Source organism: Frieseomelitta varia, unplaced genomic scaffold (genome assembly GCF_011392965.1).
Source record: "Frieseomelitta varia isolate USP_RPSP 00005682 unplaced genomic scaffold, Fvar_1.2 scaffold_1020, whole genome shotgun sequence".
Lineage (NCBI taxonomy): Eukaryota > Metazoa > Arthropoda > Insecta > Hymenoptera > Apidae > Frieseomelitta > Frieseomelitta varia.
This window is the reverse complement of record NW_025108663.1, coordinates 142,524-163,975: the sequence shown is the minus strand read 5'-3', so window position 1 is coordinate 163,975 and position 21,452 is coordinate 142,524. Positions and strand designations below refer to the sequence as shown.

Sequence of the window (21,452 nt, the reverse complement as noted above, 5' to 3'; positions counted from 1 at the left end):
GGCTACCGCTTGCAAACGTAATCGTAATTGATTCCTCTTACTGACGTAACATACAGATACTTCAATTTTTTCTTGTTCACGCGCTAAATCCTCGACTTGATTAGTGCACTCGTGTTTCACTTTTTTTTTTCTTTACGAGAGAAAAATAATAATTCCTTGTAGTGTCTTTATCGGGTAAGAAAATCAAGAAATACGCGGAAATGTACATTACATGTGTTCTTATAGATAATCGACAGGTGTGCACAAGATCGTTTAGAATTCATCGTTTCACGAAAATGAATGCTTAAAATTTAGACTTTGGTTTAGCGTTTTCTTTTTTTTCTTTTTTTTTTTTTTTTTCTTTCGAAGGGGCCACTGACCCTTCGAGAAAGAAAACGAACGTGAACGGAAAAGTGGCCTCTGCGTTATCTTTCATTACGCTTCTTGAGTACGTTTGTTTGTAATCAGACTGTACCAGTTGATACAGCCAATGATAGTTAATGCGATACACGCTGTTGGTGATCAAACAGTCGAGCCAGTGGTGTGCATCGCGAAGCTTCAAATCTCACGTTCATTTGTCGGATCGTAAAGTAGATTTACGATTAATGTCGAAGGTAAGTTATCATTTCGTATTGGTCTTTGAGGAGCTATCAAACTGAAACTAAAATACCGAATCTGATTGAATCACGTGGAGAATAAAGTCAATACTATCGTACGATTTTCGAAAAAAAAATTCACGTTGCAAGTGCCAAGAAAAATTTATAATTACGAAATTTTCTCGGAAGAGTTTTCTGTTTTTAAAAATTCAGTTTTCATGAAAATTTACAGATTGGTCGTTTAAAAAATTCGAATCTCTCATTGTGAGTTAAAGACGTATCATGTTTTCAAACGAAATAAAAATGAATGAGAGTGAAAATCCAATGAGACGAATAGTCAAATCTCTTCCCGATATCTCCGCCGTGTCCTGCTTTCGATAATGAAAGAGGAAGAAAACAGGGACGTCCTGATTCGCGAAACAAGTTCACGAAATCCTTTGTCAGGTGTAGATTTCAATTTCTCGACAGAAAGGCACGAATCTCCACGCCTGGAATTATGAATTTCCATTTATCAGACCGAAAAGCAGCTGGCATTCCCTTCGATCGCGTTAATTGAAAGAAAAGTTACACAATTGATCATTTAACGAGGAAATCCCCCGAGTGAGATTAAAGTTCATCCTCGTAAATCTTCGATTGGGAAAAAGCTTCGGGACAACTTGAGAAATAAAGGCGTTTATCTATAAGAAGGCATGGGCTCTCGGCGGCAATTAGTAGAATTTATAGTAAAGTTTGCCCGCACGAAACTCGAAACGGTGGGTTCAGTTATCGGCACACGGCGCCTAAAACCGATAACGGATATCAAGGTATTCTGGTATTACTCTCTCCGCGTACCAACCAAACTTGTGGCGATACAGTGTGTCTCGTGATACCTGAATCAATTCCGCCGGTAATAAGAAATAATCTTTCTCTGGTAATCGCACCAGAATAGACGCCCCCGTTTCATATGAATTTCGTGCGGTTCTCAACGTTCAGAATTTTAGATGGTCGAGAAATAATTATTTTCAACCTCTGAATCATTGCTCAACGCTCTCTCAATCGAGGAATTTTCTGGAAAAACTCACGAGTCAATGTTTTAAAACATTCATTCCGCCTGCAATATGGATATACTTTAAACTTTAAAAAATTAATTACGTAAGTGAAAGACACACTTGTCGAGTTGAAAATTATTAGAATAAAAGGACGCAATACAGAGGAATAATTCTCAATTATAAAAAAAAAGTGAAAGTTAAATACAATGTTATCGTCTCGATACATTCTTGGTATTCACGTATCTACTTTCGTTCGCTTTCTTTCCGAGAAACATCGTCCGCTGTTGATCGCGAGTCACCCCGTATATATCAGTCCGAGGCATACCGGTGGAGAAAGAGAGCTGCAGGAAATTCCCGATTGCCGTAACCAATCCCTCCGATGCCTCCTCCGGCGACTATCGGAACGCGGCGAGTTCCTCGTTTGCTTTCCGTATTGATTAGCCATCACTTTCAGATGACGCCTCTACGTCGGTGGGTGTTGCTGGCGTTGCTGTTGGCCGCGGTGGCCGCGCATCCGCTCGAGCACGCATGCGTCCACCTCTGCCGTGCACGGGACACCAGCCCCGAGAAGATCACGGGAGTCTGCCAGCACCAGCAGAAACTCGTCCTTCAGTCCAGCGGTGGCCGGTTCCCGATTCACCGTCTCTTCAGTCTCTGCTTGACCCCGTGTCATGGCTCGTCGGATCTCCTCGTCTTCGAGGACAGCCATGCCTGTCGCACGTTCAGGGAGACGCTTATCCAGTATCACGGTTGTTCCTGCAACGACGTAAACCGTGAGGTGGCGAGGAACGATGAAGAAGATCCTTGGAGAGGCAAGCAACTCGAGGAGGATCAGTCGAGGAAGGCCGGTGAGTCGAAGATATTGAAGAAAGCCGACGACGAGCAGGTTCCGGCTGACGTTCAGGGTCAAGGTTTGAAGATGAAAGATCTTCCTGCCACGAAGCTCGAAGTGGGGGAGGACATGTTAGACAAGGCAGACGTTGAAGATGCTGGTACCGATGACGCGGATAAGGGAGCAAGCAAGGAGGAGTCCGAGGACGTTGCTGCCACCGGCAACGAAGCAAACACCACGGATGAAACGTCCGTAGACTGGGACCGATGGTGCATGGCTCAATGTGACAACGGTAACGGGGGCAGCGCCTGTCATTGTGACTTGATACCGTGAAGAGGCGGAAGAGGGCTTACGAAGGGATGAGGAGAAACAGACTCACGAATTCACATATCTCGTAGGTTAGTCGGGGCAATGGTACCGATAGATAGTATAAGGTTAGTCTCTTCTAGTTGGTCGATAACACGTAAAACCGCGTTTTCGTTTTTTATTTTCTTAATCTCTACTCGTGCCCTCCGTTAATCCTTTAGGGAAGCTGCGACTCGTGTATACAGTTCCAATTATCGCGGATCAACAAGATAGAAAGAGAGAGAGAGAGAGAGAGAGAGAGAAAGAGAGAGAGAGAGAAGTGTCTTTCGTGTCTTTTATCTGAGGATGCTTTCGATCCACCTGTACGTTGTTGATCGATCGATCAGCATCGAGACGCGTCGATCGACGTGTCAGTGGAATTTTTTCGAAACGATCGCGACCCGCGATTATTGGTCGTTAGGCGGCTTAATTGCTTTCTTAGGCTTAAGAGACTTCTCTAGACGCTAGGTCCGGTTCACGCGCTTAACAGGGGAGGGGAGGGGAGGGGAGGGGAGGGAGCAGGAGCTTAACGTCCAAGGAAACAACTTTTTATCAGGCTGCAATAGAGGGATTTTTCTTCGAGACGAAGAAGATTTCTGGTTGCCATCAGCTATCTACCGTACTTTACGATAAGAACGACACTTTCTTCGCACGGTTAGGAAAGACGAGACTAGAGAACACTGTGAGCAGCATCGTTCCGACTCTTGAAGCGTGTGGACGGGACAATAAAGTGCGATGTGTGTATTATGCAATAAACGATATTTATACGTGGCCGCGATGCAACGAACGCGTGCATCCGCGCGTCAATACACGTCTATAAGATTCCTTCTAATTGTAACGAATAATCTTTTACACGATTTTAACGATAATCATTGTACTTAATCGTTAGGGTTTACACTAGGGTTAAGATATTTGTTAAGGGAAACGAAGCAAGAATCCATGTCTTCCAATTTCGTAGTCTCCTGGACACTTCGCGTGTGATCGAGCCTAAAGCATGATCGGATATAACAGGAGAATAGAACAACGCAAGCATGCGAGTAATTGTAGTTTGTTGTTTAAGCGATTATTTTTTAAACGCGACCACGTTCCACTTCGAAGGGAATCGATGGTGGTTATTAAACCACGATTCCTCGAATTCCTTGGGGTAAAGCGTGCGTTTGTTTATTTTACATAGTGTGCCGTTTAAAAGAAGAAGTAAAAAAAAACGTTGTGACGCGACAATAAGACGTAGATACTAGTATGCCTGTGTGATGCAAAACTCTGTCTTTCGCGCACTTTTGACACACACATCCACCTGTTAAAGACATAGAAAATATAGTTGAAAGATATTCTCGTATGTATTACGTGATTTTGAAGTTACAATAAACACAGCGAACAATAAGAAACTGATTTTTCTGTGAGGATCGATCTGCACATCGAAATAATTCTATAATTACAGTCGGTAATGCGCGAAAGACTCAACTTCAGCAATTTATTATCTGGGCTACATATAGTCGTAAGTGAAATAATTGCTTTGTAAATATTTTTACCACATAATCGGAGACTTTATTTAATTAACAATATAATATCGATGAGTCGAAACTTTGGGGTACCAATTTACAAATCTAGGATGTAATCTGTACAATTTAATCGTTGTTAAGATTAATATGTATTCTGAAATGTATATGTGGTTGCTGCAGTCGTGGAATAAAATAGTTAAACTGTATCATGATAACGAATATTACGCTCAAAGGCTCGTAATCGTCAGTAAATTTATAAGCTGTTCTGTGTCTCTATATTTCTATTATTTATGTTTGTGGTTGTACATTATGTATATATCGTATAAGTGAACGATATTCGCATTATGTTTTGTCATACGATAAATAAAGAACACTATAACCTAAGTGATACATTTTTTAAACAAATTCTCGTGAAATTTAAGATGTAAGAAATATATTTATAATCGATACTTTCGTTAAATAATCGAAAAAATAAATGTAAAAGAAATTTACACCAAATATCTTTGCTTTATCATTCTCTTCTTTATCACTCATAGAATGATAATTTATCGACATTTATCCGCTGTAGATATTTATGTTAGATACCTACTGTAGATATTGATTTGTCAGATTTTCTGCTGTGGGTATTGATCTATTAGATTACCTACTGTAGGTATTGATCATAAACACAAATCATGTCATTAATTCTGTAACTGTATGAAGTTCCATAAACTGCCAGGTTTCTTCTCCGTTATAGATGTCTGTGTTACATTCTACTGTTTCTTCAGTAGATAATGTAGAAAATCATGGATGGAAGTAGAAATCTTCTGATCTTCAATCGATCAAGTAGAACACTGATACAAATTTTTATCAAAATATTAATTTTTATTTGCCTCAATAAAAATATCGCAATGTTTAAAAAAAATATTAACATTTTTGCACACACAATCTTTCTTAAATTACAAAATTCTTCAACATTCATAATTTTACGAGGAAAGAAGAACAAAATAGTATTTTTAGTAATATTGTGTTAAAAAAAATTAATAGTGATGTATAATAACATTGCAGTCTGACGCAATATTATTTATTCTGTTTTTTTTTATATTTATAAAATATCTTGTCTCTCATGATAGATTCTTATTTCCCTCGGGATAAAAAGTAATCAACGGTGTCTGTAATTCAGTTTTGTACGTGATTACTTGTAACACTGTTCTATAATAGTATTACAGCACATATCTCGACGTGCAGTTCGGTCCCTTATAAAAGCCGGATCTTCTTCCGAAAGCAGCAGATCACATTCTCCTTTCCAAGAAGACATCTTCCATCTCGAGGTAACATCGCAGACACAGCGTCGTAAGAAAAAACTTTTCATATTTCTAACATCTTTTTACTTCACGGCATAAATTTCCTTCGCATTCTGCTACATGAAAAATCTAAATAGTTGTCTCGTGATATTTTTAAATTCTCTTAAAACCCACTGATTCATATTCTCTATTTGAAGTTTCACGTAAGTGGTTTCATATCTTTTCATTATTTCTGCTGATTGCGATCGCGATACGGAATTTTAATATTTCAAGTCGATACACTCTTAGATGAATTTCTTGATAAGTTCATTTGCGAGTAATGTAGACCATCTGCGTTTGATAGGGACATTTGTCTTCGGTTCGTTTCTCCGCTATAAAAGCTCCAAGCTTTTGCTTTGTTTGCAACATTCGCTGACCAACTACCGTGCAAGTTCTGTCGTTACCACATTTGTAAGCAAACTGACCGTTTCTATAGAACATTTTATTTTTTTTCTTTTGAATATTAAACAATTTGACTTGGAAAATTTTAGTATCATATTATATGTATATTATATTACATATTATATATTATATATTGTATTCTTTGATTTCGAACAGCAAACCAAAATCATCAAAATGGTGTCTATCCGCCTCGTTTTTACAATCATTGCCGTTCTTTTCGTCCTCGCTGTCACCGTGAACGCTGCCTACAGAAAACCCCCGTTCAACGGTAGCATATTTGGCAAAAGATCCAACACTATCACTGGTAAAATGAATATTTCAAATGTATCAAATACTTCCAGAACTTCTCGAACTAAAAATTTATATTTCATTTTATTTTACCAACTCTTGTACTACAACACACGAGCTTTATTTTTTATTTGTCTCCGATTACATATGTTACTTTGTATCTAGTTAAATATGTTACTTTTTCATTTCGTTACATTCACTAAATTTTCCTTCGCGTATTCTCCCGTGTTTCTTACACTTTATTTTATATCATAATAAAATTCTTAGACTTTATTTCATATCATAATAAAGTTCCATTATTGTTCTTCCTGGTAATTTCCTGTCAGAAATGATATTGCTACGTGTGATGTTCCACAGATTACGAAATCACCAGCCGAGCCATGTCTTCGATCTGCGAAACGGTCAGCGAAACATGCAACGCCTGGCTGGGACGACAGGACTCCAACTAACGATATTGAACACGCCAGGATTCAATTGGACACGCCGGATGCTAATATACTTATTGTTCGATCACTTCATCAACGTGTAACAGCTAGCCTATGATAATTGTATTAATAGTTAATTCTACAATCACTTTCTGATGCTTTGAGATTCGTCGCATCGTCCAAATCACTCGTCCTCTTGTAACTATGTCGCTTAGATCTCAATTAATCTCACTGTGTACATGTTTCTCATATAATAAAGTCTGATGGTTCCTAATATGAACTGACATTAATTCAATCTTAATTCGTTCATTCTCCACCTTCGTGTGAAGATTCCTTCTTCTCCATATTTTTTATGTAAAGATTCTTCTTTCATCAGTTTCACTTAATTTCCAACATTTTTATTTTTCCAACATTAAATATTTCATGTCTGGAAAACTGGATAATCATTTGTCGTACGATTTCTAGACTTTTTACAGGACTTGGTGACGTTATCTAAAAGTTGAAGATGGATTCAAGATATGATTTCGCATATTCTTTCGAGAGAGAGAGCATTTCGATTTTAAGTAATTTACATAACGCGAAGAGAAGTTCAATGAAACTCTTTCCAACATCTGAAATGCAGATCGAACGATTCGATATGGAGAGCACGTTTCATTCACCTGCCGGAATAAGGGTTATGCTTGCGTGTGAACGAAAAGGCTTTCACGAAAATAAGCGGGAAAATAATTGTCTGGCCAATCGACGATTCCCTAAAATTAAAATAATGTAAAACACTGAAATCTCGAATGAAAATATCCCACAGTCAAGTTAAAACAAAAATGTCCAACCTCGGAAAATTCTCATGATTTGTTCGACCCATGACCGTTATGTTCGAATATGTGACAGACAAAAATTATTCAGCGACGATCGTTCGACTTGGAATTTATTCGACGAGAGGATAGGGGTGCAACAAGTGTCAGCATCGATTCACGTTCAAATCAACCTGATCGTAATACCTAATTGATTCTAAATCTCTGTATAAATAGGGGGATACCTGACGATTCTGGTTCAATGTATCGTGACCACGTGAAGGTAAGTGCGCTGGAAAACCGCAAAATATTTCGCAAGAACGATTCAATTTTCTCTGCTTTACTCTGGCTTCCTCAGATAAACTTTCACACAGATATGTATTCACGTACGACGACTACGGGGGAAGAATATTTCCTATCTTTTACACAAAGAAACAGTTTCAAGATCCATTTACATAGTCGATCTCACACTACAAAAATTGTCTGTCTATTTTTACGACAAAAAGAAAACAAAGTGAATCGATCATTTCGTCCATTCTGGAAGATACTGAAATGTTGCTAGTCTGAATAAATAATAATTTTACAAAACTGCGCCAACTTGCCAGCTACTTTTTCTAAGATTAGCTTACTTTCATTTTTCGATTGTGTCGCATAGAAATACTCCCGTTTAATCGTAAAAATGTCTCGTTCTTCTCCTGTCGTCTTCGCGTTGATTCAGCTTCTTCAAATTCTACAGTAAATTTGTGTGATTAATCTTTTCATAAACACTAAATGTCGAGAAAGAGAGAGAGAGATCGAAAACGTAAATCCTAAATCTTCAAATTGATAGTATATTTCAACGTCGAGCGTGAAGTAGCTAGACTATGATGGAATGTACACGTGGGGTAGATTTCTCACGCAAGATGATCGTGCAGATGCTACGGCAAACATTCGGGATATTTAAATGCGGCGGAGCTTCGCCGTGCAAACTCTCTTATTCCTTTCGCCCACGGTGCAAGAGTATTCTGTCCACTCCTCTTCGCGATAATGGAAGAAGTCCTAGGAAAAATCGCTCAGTTTCCCCCATACAGTCGTGGAACGCGTGTCGCGTGCATTTCTCTCTCCTCGCTTGTCCCAGACATCACGATACGACTTTTCGCGGACAACGACGATGGTCCAACCCGAGAGTGGACGTGGTCGTTGATAAATAAAGCTCCTCGTTAACGAAATCATAGTGCTTTGCTGATCGAACGATTTTCACTTGAACACTTGAACTGATTGGTAATCGACCGACAAGTTTTGCAGATTCAAGGCGACACGAAGATGACGAGTTTGCGTGTTTCAGGATCCTCGCGACGTCTGTTTGTTGGTGGTGAGTTTTACCTTTTTTTTCTTTTTTTTTTTTCGATTGAAGAGTCGTGGCGACAGTGAGTTTCCCGAATGTTTTAGCTCTTTTGGTTGGCGTTTTGGCACTGCTGATTTGTGAGAATGCGTCCGAAGCTGATGAAGTACCAGCGTTCTTCTTGAAAATCGCGAAGAATATTCCACGCGTGGGACGTAGCGAGGGAAACAATGATTTCCTCAAATCACGAAGAAACATTCCTAAGGTTTCGGCTCACGGCAATGCACAAGTATTGAGATCATTTTGCAATTTTAAAAAATTTTAACCAATCCATTCTATCAAGTGCATCAGTACCTTACACAGTAGAATAAGTGATTCTGATCAGACAGTGCACTTGTGGGAATTCTTGCTTCGCAAAGTCTCTAATTGTTCTATATAAAACCAATGTATCTTTTCTACGTTTTTTTAAGACTGAATCTTGGCCATCGTACGCTAGCGACGAACCATTCTCAAGACCCATAAAAAGACGCGTGATACCGGTTGATGGTAATAAATTCACTTTACGATAAGTCAACTCCTTTGTCAACCCAAAAGAAAGATTAGACTAGAGAAATGTAATCGAACGAAGGTAGGAAAAAAGGATTATTCCTGAAGAAACATTAAGCGATTCTTTCAACAGATGTATGGGCCTGGCAACACTTCCCTCTAGCGATAGAAGGCCCTCGAGAACTTTGGCAAACTTTGGCTGGCTACTCCAAGGACACGTCGGACGAGTGAGTCTTTAAAACATTCTTCGAGCAAGAGCATCAACTAATCTAAAAGTTCGATTAATTCTGCTTTCGTCTCTGCGCTTCCATTTTACAAAAGCGTCGACAACGAAATATGGACACGGAAGAAGAGAACCGGCGACGAGCCTGTGGCTTCGGAGGAGAATTAGCATAAGCGGAGCTACGTGACGACGTTACGGTGCCCATGGTTGAATATACTTAATGGCTGTTGTCGGTGTAAGGTGTTGGGTAAAATATTGAGAACAATAAACATGTAAATAGGAGATGTAACACTTTCTCTGGAGAGCGTATTCTCTTCCCTATTTAAAATTAAATCTTTATCTTGGAATTTAGTGCATCCTAATCTCGCCTGTATTACAATAGCCTTTCATTCGTGTATCTTGGTTTAAGTAACATCGGTGCAAACGCGATCCTGCATATGTTAAAGAAATTTCATCGCAATTTTCCGCAGCACTGTTTCTTTTACTTTCGTGTTTTTTTTTTATTTGTGCTTTTATCGGTGTTACGTTACGTTACTTAAGGGTTATCATTACTCGAGAGTGCAATTGCCGACGCCAGTCATGGGACATCAAATAGAGGACAGCATGTAATCTGAATTTCGTTGCCAAATTTTGCTGGCAGATGGTTTCGCGTGTGCCATCGATTGCAGCCCCTTGAAAAAAGGAGACAAAAATATACGACCGACAGACGCTCGCTGCTTCTGTATGTGAAGCAGTCCGAGAATCGAACTGCGCAGGGTAACATCGATCTTGTAAACCTTTTCTTGATACATTAGACAAAATTGGTCTTGAATTTCAGTGTTAGCTCTTCTTAGAAAAATGCCGGACGAAATATATTCCCATTAATAAAACTCCTTCCTTTTCAAGATAAACTTTTTCAAAAAATTTGACTGTATATAGCAAGATTTCAAAAAAAAAAAAAAAAAGAAAAAACTGAGAGTTTGTAAAATTTAAAATAACAGATTAAAATTGTAATATTTTTATGAAAAGTCTATCTTGCGCTTCGCCGTGTACGTTGAACATTGGAGCACAGGGTTGCAACAATATGCAATATAATGCATATGCCGATTCTGAAAAAGGAATAGGTTAACCGACGCCAGTCCTCGGAAGGATCGTATAATCGCGAAATTGCAGTTTCAGGCGTCCCCTGCCAGTCGTCATATGGGAAATAATTTTCCTAGACGTTGTGCTTGAAACGTGAGCGTACATATATGTAAGTACTTACACGACAACCGACTCTCGCATAATTGTCGATTATCGATCTCGCGTGGCGTGCGTACGAAATGACAGAGGAAAGGGTCACATAATATCGCGAAGTCTCTTACATCGTATGCAGTCACCGTGAAAAGTGTACAAAACAAAAAGTACCACCACCCCTTCTTCCGTTTTGTCATTCATTCAATTTGAACTTCTTCATCTGAACCGTGTTCTCAACTCTGTCCATTAAAATTCTAAGCGACGGAGATTTCTTCTCCCGGTTCCTTATCTTCTTTCAAATTTTTACGAAACGAAGATCACACTATTTAATTTATTAAAAAAAAGTGAAAAATTTCATTTACTAATGTGCGAAGTTAGCATGAATTTTTAATTTTTTAACCAGAGATGCATCATCACGGAATAAAACCAGCATCAATACAAAATTCTGAACTGGTTTTTCAGTAGAATAATTTCAGTTATAATTGTAAAATCTTTCGATCAGTTTGTAACACATGTTGTTGAGACTATAGGTGGGAAGAACAGTTGATGTCACTTCGAGATACCCTTATTACATATAATCTTCTATAACATTTACTATCAATAAAAATATAATAGAAAATAAATATATAGGTGTCGTTATTTACATATCTCAACTCCTGTTCTATTCCATATTCTGCTTCTTACGTCTCCTATTTTATATTTCATCCCCACAGCCATCTCTGACGCACATTTCTTTTACCCTACAATACATTCCACTACTAACATTTTTATTCCGTATTTAATATCAAAGATAAAAATTTCCAGAAGTGCCTACTAAATATGTGAGTTTTGTGGACTATGGGATTTATTTTGTGGGACGGAAAAGTTCGGATGTACCCACAAATTAGCTTCGTGGGGCTACGAAATTCATTTTGTGAGCATTTAGTTAATGATCTAATTGGAAGATGGTATTATCGGGATGTATAAAATGAGTTGTACAAATAGGATAGCTGCTGCGGAATCTAAAGAAAGGAATGACGTAAGCTGGAGATTATTGAATATGGGATATAGGAAATACAGTTATGATATATAGAAATATTGGAGGCAGGTTATGATATGTGGACTACAAGATAGGTTTGAAAAAAAGACCTGGAATGTAGTATGTATGATATATGATTATCTGTGAATTGTGAATTGTGAACTGTCGCAAAATTTGGATAAGAAATATAAATCAGATATACCAGACATAAAATAGAAATAGGAAGCGTCAATATGAGCGTCAATATGTGATGTATGAATATAAAAGATATCTATATATAATTTAGAGCTATGGAATATGGAATACACATAGGTAGAAAGAAAATTACGGAATTGGATTTACGTAAAATAGGGCGAAAAGTTTAATATATATTACATAGGGTGTAAAAAAATTGAGATGCAGATATTACATAAATTGTGGGATTTAGAAGGAAGAGTGTGAAACGAAGAGAGGAAATATCATAGTTTCAAACTACAGAAACATACTTATCTGGAATACCGAATTACCACAATGAGATAAATCTCCTTCCACAACTCTGTTATCATAGGTAGTCAATCGCAGTGAAATATTTCGACAAAAACTGGAAACGAGCAGCGTACGAAACTTGAGCTTGCGAAAACCATCTCCGATAACAGACGCGTGGAATTTGTTTAAACAAATTGTTCGAACGATATTTGAAATAAACATTCAGTTTGGTAGATCCATTGAGAGATGGCGCCGTACTCTTAGAACGCAGCACCAACTTGGCACGTCGACCAAGAGCTGCCGCCACCAATATTTCTCGTCGACCAACTCCTCCCTGCCCTCTCCAATCGCACCCCCGGAGACAATAAATTGTTGTAATTACAATAATCCCGGTGTTTAAATCAATGGTCGATGTTTACGTGCAGGCGGTCGTGTAACTGGTAATTTTAAATCATTGCCAACGAGTGGTGCTCTCTCGGTGGATCTGTCTCTTTCCTCGTTCCACCGATCGCGATAATTCCCAACGTAATAAACCGGGCCGAACAATGAAACGCACTAAGCTCCCAACCGAAGACCTAGATTCGCTACACGACACGACACGACCAGACACGACACACGGTCCCGTCATCGATAGACTGCTGGTACAGCTTTCTAAACATCGGCTAATTACCCCGTGGGCCAGGCCAGAGAGCGCGCGCAATCCTCGAAGAAGCGTTGCTCGGCAGCAGCCGCCGCCGTAATTAAAAGCCGCGCGCGCTCTCCCGACTGTGTTCCCTCGAACCAGCGACCCATACATCTCCGCGTAAACTTTCCAAATAATTATACCAAGTATTATTTAATTCAAGTAATGACTACCGTGGCGAGCCGGCTGCTGCAACAACACTACCGAAACAGAAGAAGTGGTTGCAGAGGCGGAGGCGGAGGAGAGAGAAGAGAGACGTATCGGAGAGGAGAATTGGTCCTGCAGCTTCTCTTCATGTATCTCTCTTACACTTTCTTTCTGTACTTTCTTCTCTCTCTCTCTCTCTCTCTCTCTCTCTCTCTCTTTTCGGTTCCTCTACTCTCCTCCACACTCTCGTGCCAGCGGATAATTCGCACGTACGACGTTTTCACCTTTCCGTGCGGCTAGGTAACCGCCGCGCGGCGTCGATTTTTCGCTGAATACCCTCGCGTTTCCGTGAACAGCCGTAACAGCGAGGCATCCAACCACCGAACAACCGACTCCCATCGGCATCGGTTGTATTTTCTGGCGCGCGAGATGTTCTCCAGAAGGAGAAGACAGAGGAGAGTACTACCTACTACACGGGGACGAGAGCAGCACTGCGAACCAGGCCCAGGCTGGTTTGCACGTAGCAATTTACGGAAACCGCACGTAACGCGCGTTCCCCGTCAGCCGGAGGAGGCGGAGAGACGAGGTGAAGTCGACACGGAGCGTTTCCACGGAGTGTTACGTAACGGATCGGCGCTAGATCGCCGGCCAGAGTAACTGTATTTTCGAAGAAGAGGCCTCCTCCGTGGCCGAGGCGAAATCACGAAGCAGAACTTCGCCTCCGGGACCAGCGACGCCGTTCCTCCGCTTCCATTCTGTGTCGGTTTTAGCGTTTCGTAAGGTCAGTCAGGGTTGTCTCGGTCAGACTTCGACACCTCGAAAGTTCAAGCTTGAACTCTGCACGGAATAAACGAACTCGGCGTATTTTACTGTCAATTTTTCCTATTTATGAAAAATTTGAAGACGCAAGGGAGAATAATAAACTTTCTTTGACATTTGGCAAACTACATTATTGAGAAAATTGTTACGTTCGAAATTTTTTGTAACTTGTTACATTCAAAAAATTTATAAGCTTTCATAAATATTTGTAGTCTAATTAGCACATGCTACGAATGTTTAATTAAAAAAAAAAAAAAAAAAAGAGAGAAATGGGAAAATGTTACGCATTAAATTATGATACTTGTAGATAAAAATTAGAAGAATCAGAAGACTTAAGAATTTTTCATAGTGATAAAATTTTTTCTTAAAAATGAGTTCTTCTGTCCTTCAAAGAATTGACAGAAGATACCAGAAAAAAGATGATGGATTCTGTGGTATATTGATAATTTTTATTGCCTCTGTTAAGTTTATCTGTGCGAATATAGTAGGTGGGTATAAAAGCTGTGTATTGATTAGAATAATTGAAGGATTAGTTCCATTGAAAAAACATAAATTTCTTGCAGACAGTAGAGATGCGAAGGTGTTGGAAAAATGATACAGTGTTGTACGTAAATGAAGCGCGTAGCGCTAAAAAAAGTTTCCATTTGTTTCTGCTTGAAGATTGATTAGGTATTTGATACGCGTAGAAGGTTATATGCTTCAGGTTTGATGTATAATACATGAATTTCTTTAGAAAACAGTTTCAATTTTTTTTCCAATCCAATGATAAAACTCTATAGTATTCATGGTATAATTTTTTCAAGACGATCAAAGTACACAGAATCCAGATAGGTTAAGGTCATTGATAAATGATCGATATTAAAACTTTGTACCGAATACTCGTATATTTCCTTCCTCGGTAATGCGACAGCTATAATTTTTCTATCATCTCTCGGTATAAACACAGATTACGATTACTTGGTTCCCACTTTGATTCCACTTTGCAATCAATTCAAATGATCGGTAATTATAGCCATCTGTTTTTAATCGAGGAAACTAAGTGGCAAGCCCATGTTTTTCAGATCTGGAGACTCACGTGTTGTTGGGAATGTAAAAAATTACAGAACGAATTGTTCAAAGAAAAAAACTTCGTTTATTTTATTCTGCATAAATTTTTGTCGTTTAAATCTAGTACTCAAAGTTCAAAAAAGTGATGAAAAAAAAATCGTACATGCAATTCAAGGAGTTATTCTATAGAGGAGAAACTTTGATCTTCTAACTGGTTGTGAAGAAAATTGTTCTTTTAGACTAAAGATTGTAAAAAATTGTAATTTTAGAGACGTTTGAATTTTCTACAATTTTTGAGAAGAAAAGTATCATTGTTTTTTTTTCTCTATTGCTGCGCAATTGAGAACATATCTTTTTAAAGTAGAGATTTAAACGATTTGAAACGAGCCCAAAATTGATTGTTGCACAAAGTTATAACAGCTTAAATTATCGGCCATTCTTTTCGCAGACTGTGTGAACAATTTTATGTGAGTAGTATATATCCTCCAAGATTAAAAATACTCACTGAGATTAAAAAAAAATCAAAAAGTATAAAACAACGATCGTAGCATGCAACTAAATGATCTAAGCGTCTGTCGGATGAGGTTTCCTATTCGTTGCAACAAGACAAAATTTGTAAAATTTCGTGAACCACGAAAGTTGAATCGATCGAAAAATTCTGCTCCAACGAACTCTTGCGAACGCGTGTTCTCTCCGCGGTGAAAATAATCCAAAGACCGCGAGGAGCGAATCGGCAGGTGATCAGCGAGAAGAACCGGAAGAACGTCGAAGCGGAAGTTGCATGGGCGACGGAAACAATGCGCGTGTCCCGCGACCGGTCGTTTAATAACCCTGATTTGCCGTTTATACGGGAGGTCATGGAGAACGGAGAATGACAGAGATAAACACAGAGAGAGAGAGAGAGAGAGAGAGAGAGAGAGGAGAGGAACGCGGGACAGTGCGGAGGAGGGAAGGGTGGTGGTGATGATGGGATGAGAGGGTGAGCATCGGGATCGCGCGCAACAACCGTACATAATCACGTAATGCGGTTATCATGCCAATTGCGTAAATATTTGAGCCAATTTGTGGCATGCAACGGACTCGCTCTCTCCTCGACCCGTGCTTCACGAGACCGCCGCTCGATCGGCGACCTATTACGAGCAACTTGTTGTTGCTCGCTGTTTGCCATCCTCTGCGAATGTTCTTTCTCTCTCTCTCCGTCACTCTTATTCTTTCGCCTTCCTCCTCCCACCGCCTGCCGCCGTTGTTGCTGAGCTTTGCCTCTCCGTCACGCTCACGTACACACCGAGGATAATTCGACCGGTGTCGCCAAACATTTCGACCCACTGGCCTCGGCCACCGCTCGTCGTTACCGTACAAACGATCGACTGGGACCGCGAGACTCTCGTGCGGTGACATTCGCATGCACCAGGGACATGGGAGCGGATCGATCACTCCACGCGATAAAAGCCTGCTGCTCTAGAAATTAGGGACGAGCGCTCCGGTTTCAGGATGCTTTCCTTCCGTTGGCCACACGTCAACAGAGTTCAGATGAATTAACCCTCGGGTCGCGTCGCGAGTATCCGCGTCATCGTTGAACGCGGAATAATTCGATCGGCTAAGAATTCTGATACGACGTGTTCTCTGACCTTCTTACGGTACAATTACACGCGACTAATATTAAACAAGAACGGCACGTTTGCGATCTGCGAAAGCAAGAAAAAAATAGCAGAGCAATTATCTGCATCACGAACTATTTAATTACCTCAATCCGTTGAATCCAGATTTACTGTGGAAATAAAAATTCTACGAACGATCGTAGAAAACGGAGGTTTGTATTTGCATAATAATTACCTAGATATACGATGTGCAGATACGTTAAGAGTACAACTAATGTGTAATAATCAGAAATCAACCGGGATTACAAATTAGTTAATGACAAAGCTGGCTGCGTTAGTACACGTAACGCTAAAACGCTCAATTTACTAATCTCTCAATTTTAGACGGTGAGACTTTCGGACTTTGTTCACGGGGACGAAGGAAGAGTTCTCCAAGTTCTCGTTAATGCTCCGAAACGGAGGATTCCAAAATCACGGGGCGAAAAAAGACGTTGGCCCGGAGGATGCTGCTGAATTAGAAGACGAACGAGGTAGGACGAGGTAAGCTTTTTCCACGGGGTAATTCGCTGGCAGTAAACGCAGGCCCTGTTTCTGGTTGCTGCATCGTTTCCAACCCTAAGAGAGAGAGAGAGAGAGAGAGAGAGAGAGAAAGAAAGAGAGAGACTCGTTGGCTTTCACTCTGACATTCTGCGTGTGCACTCTCGGCTCGGCCGTGTCTCTGTTCGTGTTGCCGCCTTCTCATCCCCGCAGGTAGAACAGGCGGTCTGCCGTGGATCAATTAGGCGAGTGTACAAGTGTAGGACCTCGTAAACCTGCCGGCTCCACTTCCCTCCCAGATACGAGTCGTGTGAAAAAAAAAAAGAAGCGAAATCCACGAATCCACCGTTCACGACAGAAACCGTTGGCTCTATATCGATAGTTGCCCGTTCGTTTAATCTTAACAATAAAATTCTTTACGCTTTATATTTATTTATTCGTTTCTACATCTATTATCTAAGAGGTTTTCGAGTGACGAGAGGATCAAGTAAGTCAATGAAAATTCAAAACCGCGCACAGTTCTTTCTCAACTGAGAAAGTTCAAGCGTTTGCTGCCCCCGAGCGAGCGCGTCGCGCAGAAATTTCTGAGGTCGAAACGAAACGAGCCGTGTCTCGTCGGTCGAGCGCAATATTACAATCGCGAGACAGCGTTTCGTCATCGTGGACTTCAATCGTCGGTCGGTTCTCCACCTCCCCCGTCTAGCTGGAGCCGCTCGTTCACAATGCGAAGACGGTTTTTGAAGAGGGTTGAAAGGTTATCACGGCCGTGCACAAGGAGGGACGTCGCTTCCTGCGTCTTTTCTGCCGTTCAGAAGCGTGTGAAAAGGTGGCACGAGAATGGGGAGCAGAAAAAGTGGCGAGAAGTCGAGGAGCCTGGAACAGAGGCGCCTTGTCATGCCGTGTAATGACGGCGAGGCAACGCGACGCCCTGTGCGCGCTCCAACGGGAACAGAAACTCGACGAGAGGAACGGCAGCGAGAGGAGAACGAGAATAAAAAAAAAGAAGAAAGAGAGAGAGAGAGAGAGAGAGGGGAAAGAAGAGAGGGGAAAAAAACAATTACCATCCTTTATCTTCCTGCGAACGAAGAGAAAGAGCGTGCCAGGTAGTACCGAGAGCAGTCGAGAGAAATAAAAGACGTCCTTGCTACCGTCTCCTCTCTCTGTATCTATTCCCTCCCTCCCTTCCTGTTCCCTTTCCTACCCTCCATTTCGTTCCTCCTTCCTTTCTTCCCTCTGCCCCGTCCATTCAATCCAATGTGTCGGCCATTAAAGTGTCGGTCGAAACGAAGCTACCGTGCCGATATTATCCAGCTCTTGGTAATTAATCTCGAGAAAGTCCAAATCTCTTGGTACGCGTCGTTCGGAAGAACGGCATTGGAATCGTCTTGGCTGAGACTGATGACTTTGACCCTTGAGAAGAGTCGAGCTATCCGTAGAGTTTGTTAGATGGTTCGATCAAATAACAAAAGAGTGTCGTAAAATTGAAAACGGAATAAAATCTGAAATGAAGAAGCACGAGACTTCGTGAGCAGCCGGCGAAATCCTCCTTGGGGGGTTGATAGATCGGTCGATTCGATGCGAAAAGGAGCGTGCCAGAAATTGGCTCGTAATTTACCCGGAGGATCGGAGCACAGACTCTCGGAAGCCGAACGAATTTCTTAATGTCGACCAGCCGGCGTCGTAATTTTCACTAGGATCGTGGGCAACTGGTGTCGAAGAAGCGCGTTTCCACGGTGTGAAATCGTGCCTTGAACACAAAAGTCGAGAGGGGGTGGGTGTCGTTCCGCGGAATTTACGTTCGTCCCAAATCGATAAAACCGGACATTAACGAGGCCATCGAATTCGTCTTGATTGCCGTGCCGAAAGAAACTATCGTCTGGCGTCGTTTTCCTGCCTTTTTGCCTCTCTCTCTCTCTCTCTCTCTTTTATTCTCTCTTTCTTCCTATCATCACGTATCTCGACCGTTTCACGTGAGAAGTGGCACTAACCGTCCAACGAGCGAGGATACCGCCCAAAAAACGAGCTCTAAAAAAGAAACGTTGCTAGCTTCCTGGAGAACGGAGTGTATCGTATGAAAGGGTTGCCAAGTTGTAGGGTAAGTGTCGAGGGAACAAGTGGAAAAGGGTGGCGGAGGGACACTCGATAAACAGCCCTCCCGCGGCGTGTGTGTTCGCCAGACACAGGCGTTAAATGAAATTAGCACGGCGTTTAGTTAACTTAGCCGGCCCGTTTAGCCCGATCCTTCGGGTTATAAATTATTTTGGAATGACTTGCACCGAAGTGGTTGGTGAACAGAGGCAGACGACGGCAAGGGGATACGCGCGGCGAACGAGCGAGAGAAAGAAGGGAGAAAAATGGACGAGAGAAGAGCGGCTTGGGTCTATATCGAAGGGATATAGATTGGAAAGGATAATTTGTTTCCGCCGTGATACTTTCGTTAACTTTGTAACACGAGTGTGGTTATAATGCTGTTACTCTCTCGTCTTCTTTCAATAAGAAATCGATCTTCTTTTCCTTTGTGTATTTTTAGTTTCTCATTCGTGATGATTCTTCTGCTGCCTGCTACGAGAGAGTCGTCGCTCTGATATTATTAGAGAAAAGAGGATCTTGCTGCCAATGATGGTTCGTGATAGATATAATTTTATGTCGCAGAGCAAATATATGTTTTCCGTTTTTATCTCTGCTGTTAACAATTTTCGTTGGTCCAGTTGAAGTTCATCTAGTGGAGTACAATTGCCTGGAGACTTGGAAATCATTAAGGCAAGCGGCACGGTGCTTCAGGACCCTTAACCACGGCGACCGTACGGATGAAAAAGAGCTCGAACCGGGCCGTTGAGAAGGCGTGAAACGTTGGCGCCTGGCGCTCCGGGCAGGAAAAGGGTTCGTCGATTCGTAAAGGGTAAATGAAGGCTGTGGAAACTGGACTAACCCGTGATTTCTCGTGTGGCTCGTGACCACGAAATTTCACATTCGGTTCCAGTGCCGTTGTCGTTCCAAGATCGATCGATTTTCCTCTCGTATCCCGGATCGAGTACAAACAAACAAAATAACCGAAGAGAAAAAGAAATTCATTAAACAAGCTCGTTCTTTCTTTGCAAATTTACATACACCGTGTCTACCGTGACGAAATTTCACGACGAAAACTTTAAAGAAATAGAAATATTTTTCAAGACTCAACCGATCTCCTCCAAAACAGAGAACCTCTTCCGATCTGTCGAGCAGTTTCGATTCATCGGAAAACTGTATAACAAAAGAACACGAAATAAGAAAATATCGGAGTATATTGGAAATCTCGGAAGCAATTATAAACCAGGTCCCTAAATAAAACGAACAAGCGGTGAGGTCTTTGTCTAATCGCGTACCTGTAGCCGACTTGTTTCACAAACGAGGTTAGACCCGACTACAAAGGGCGGCCGCTGACCAAAGACCTACCTCGTTTCTATAAAAGACACCGACTGATCCACGCGGTGGCCTCAGCCGAACGTGAATCCTCCGACAGGACACGTCTTTTGCATCAAATATTTACACACTTGCGGAGGGTGTTGAATCCATCCAAACTCCGAACCTTACCGATCTCTATCTCGGTATTGCGAATTGGTTGTGCAATTGTTCGAACTAAAGGTGACAATGGATCGCGTTAAGGACCTCCTGGTTCGAGATGGGATGACTACCTGTGACATTGCCTTTTTTTTTAGACCTCGTTTAGGAGAATCTGCCACGCGACAGTGTCACGGAGAAAATTGTAAATCAGAGCCTTGTGGCTATTGACAAGGGACGCGAAAAGTGAGAGTCAATTGGAAACGGTACAGACCCTTAAGATTTTTAAAATCTTTTCTATCGTTGAAAAGCTTCCTACGAGAAGGGAGCACGAGGGCTAATAGACTTTCTAGAATATTGTTACGAGGCAAAAATTAATTTTCGGAATAATACCAGGTATTCAGAAAAGTTTCTTTTTTCATGCAAGAAACATGAATTTAATCGTCAAAACATAAATCATATTTCATAGCTTTTTCTTCTAACTATAATAACTTATAAATAGCCGTTTACGGCCATCATATATATTCCACTAATATGGTGGATGGGACATAATCTTCCATTCAAGTTCCACTATTTTGTCACGAGTCATCTTTGCCATACAAGAATGGACAAGCAAACCTTTCTTCCTGTTTACCAAACTGGCTGTTTTGTCCGTAACTTTTCCTAAACTCTTTCTAACTTGTCACGATAGACGACAAATAACAGTTCCTTTCACTTTTAAAAACTTCTTAGAAAAATCTTTTTTGGTAAGAACTTCTAACTATCTAATATTTCACGGAATATTACAAAATTT

At 40.9% G+C, this 21,452-nt stretch overlaps 3 protein-coding genes across 8 annotated transcripts; all 3 read left to right on the top strand.

Moving 5' to 3' along the window:
• The first annotated feature begins 425 nt into the window (after positions 1 to 425).
• Positions 426 to 3,032, top strand: LOC122538919. The gene is made up of 2 exons (XM_043673418.1): positions 426 to 593; positions 2,058 to 3,032. Exons 1-2 carry the CDS (start codon positions 480 to 482, stop codon positions 2,766 to 2,768), a joined length of 825 nt encoding a protein of 274 aa, XP_043529353.1. The 5' UTR covers positions 426 to 479; the 3' UTR covers positions 2,769 to 3,032.
• Positions 3,033 to 5,511: 2,479 nt separating this feature from the next.
• On the top strand, positions 5,512 to 6,992 carry LOC122538824 (SIFamide-related peptide). Of its 5 annotated transcripts, none has more exons than XM_043673279.1 (3): positions 5,512 to 5,589; positions 6,160 to 6,307; positions 6,649 to 6,992. In XM_043673279.1, exons 2-3 carry the CDS (start codon positions 6,178 to 6,180, stop codon positions 6,738 to 6,740), a joined length of 222 nt encoding a protein of 73 aa, XP_043529214.1. In that variant the 5' UTR covers positions 5,512 to 5,589; positions 6,160 to 6,177; the 3' UTR covers positions 6,741 to 6,992. The 5 variants fall into 5 exon arrangements, with proteins under 5 accessions (XP_043529214.1, XP_043529202.1, XP_043529194.1 ...); XM_043673267.1 differs by having other exon boundaries at positions 5,532 to 5,610; positions 6,150 to 6,307; XM_043673259.1 differs by having other exon boundaries at positions 5,539 to 5,611.
• Positions 6,993 to 8,750: 1,758 nt separating this feature from the next.
• LOC122538845 lies at positions 8,751 to 9,941 on the top strand. Of its 2 annotated transcripts, none has more exons than XM_043673311.1 (5): positions 8,751 to 8,855; positions 8,933 to 9,090; positions 9,296 to 9,371; positions 9,505 to 9,598; positions 9,693 to 9,941. In XM_043673311.1, the coding sequence occupies exons 1-5, from the start codon at positions 8,807 to 8,809 to the stop codon at positions 9,760 to 9,762; spliced, it is 447 nt and encodes a 148-aa protein (XP_043529246.1). In that variant the 5' UTR covers positions 8,751 to 8,806; the 3' UTR covers positions 9,763 to 9,941. The 2 variants fall into 2 exon arrangements, with proteins under 2 accessions (XP_043529246.1, XP_043529237.1); XM_043673302.1 differs by having other exon boundaries at positions 8,933 to 9,114.
• The last annotated feature ends 11,511 nt before the right edge of the window (positions 9,942 to 21,452 follow it).

What these genes read in the sequence shown, in the direction of transcription:
- LOC122538824 (XM_043673279.1), top strand. Translation starts at nt 6,178, where the DNA reads ATGGTGTCTATCCGCCTCGTTTTTACAATCATTGCCGTTCTTTTCGTC. An exon ending in AAGATCCAACACTATCACTG is followed by an intron (nt 6,308 to 6,648) that starts GTAAAATGAATA and finishes GATGTTCCACAG; the next exon opens with ATTACGAAATCACCAGCCGA.
- LOC122538845 (XM_043673302.1), top strand. Translation starts at nt 8,807, where the DNA reads ATGACGAGTTTGCGTGTTTCAGGATCCTCGCGACGTCTGTTTGTTGGT. An exon ending in CGGCTCACGGCAATGCACAA is followed by an intron (nt 9,115 to 9,295) that starts GTATTGAGATCA and finishes CGTTTTTTTAAG; the next exon opens with ACTGAATCTTGGCCATCGTA. An exon ending in TCCAAGGACACGTCGGACGA is followed by an intron (nt 9,599 to 9,692) that starts GTGAGTCTTTAA and finishes ATTTTACAAAAG; the next exon opens with CGTCGACAACGAAATATGGA.
- LOC122538919 (XM_043673418.1), top strand. Translation starts at nt 480, where the DNA reads ATGCGATACACGCTGTTGGTGATCAAACAGTCGAGCCAGTGGTGTGCA. An exon ending in ATTTACGATTAATGTCGAAG is followed by an intron (nt 594 to 2,057) that starts GTAAGTTATCAT and finishes CATCACTTTCAG; the next exon opens with ATGACGCCTCTACGTCGGTG.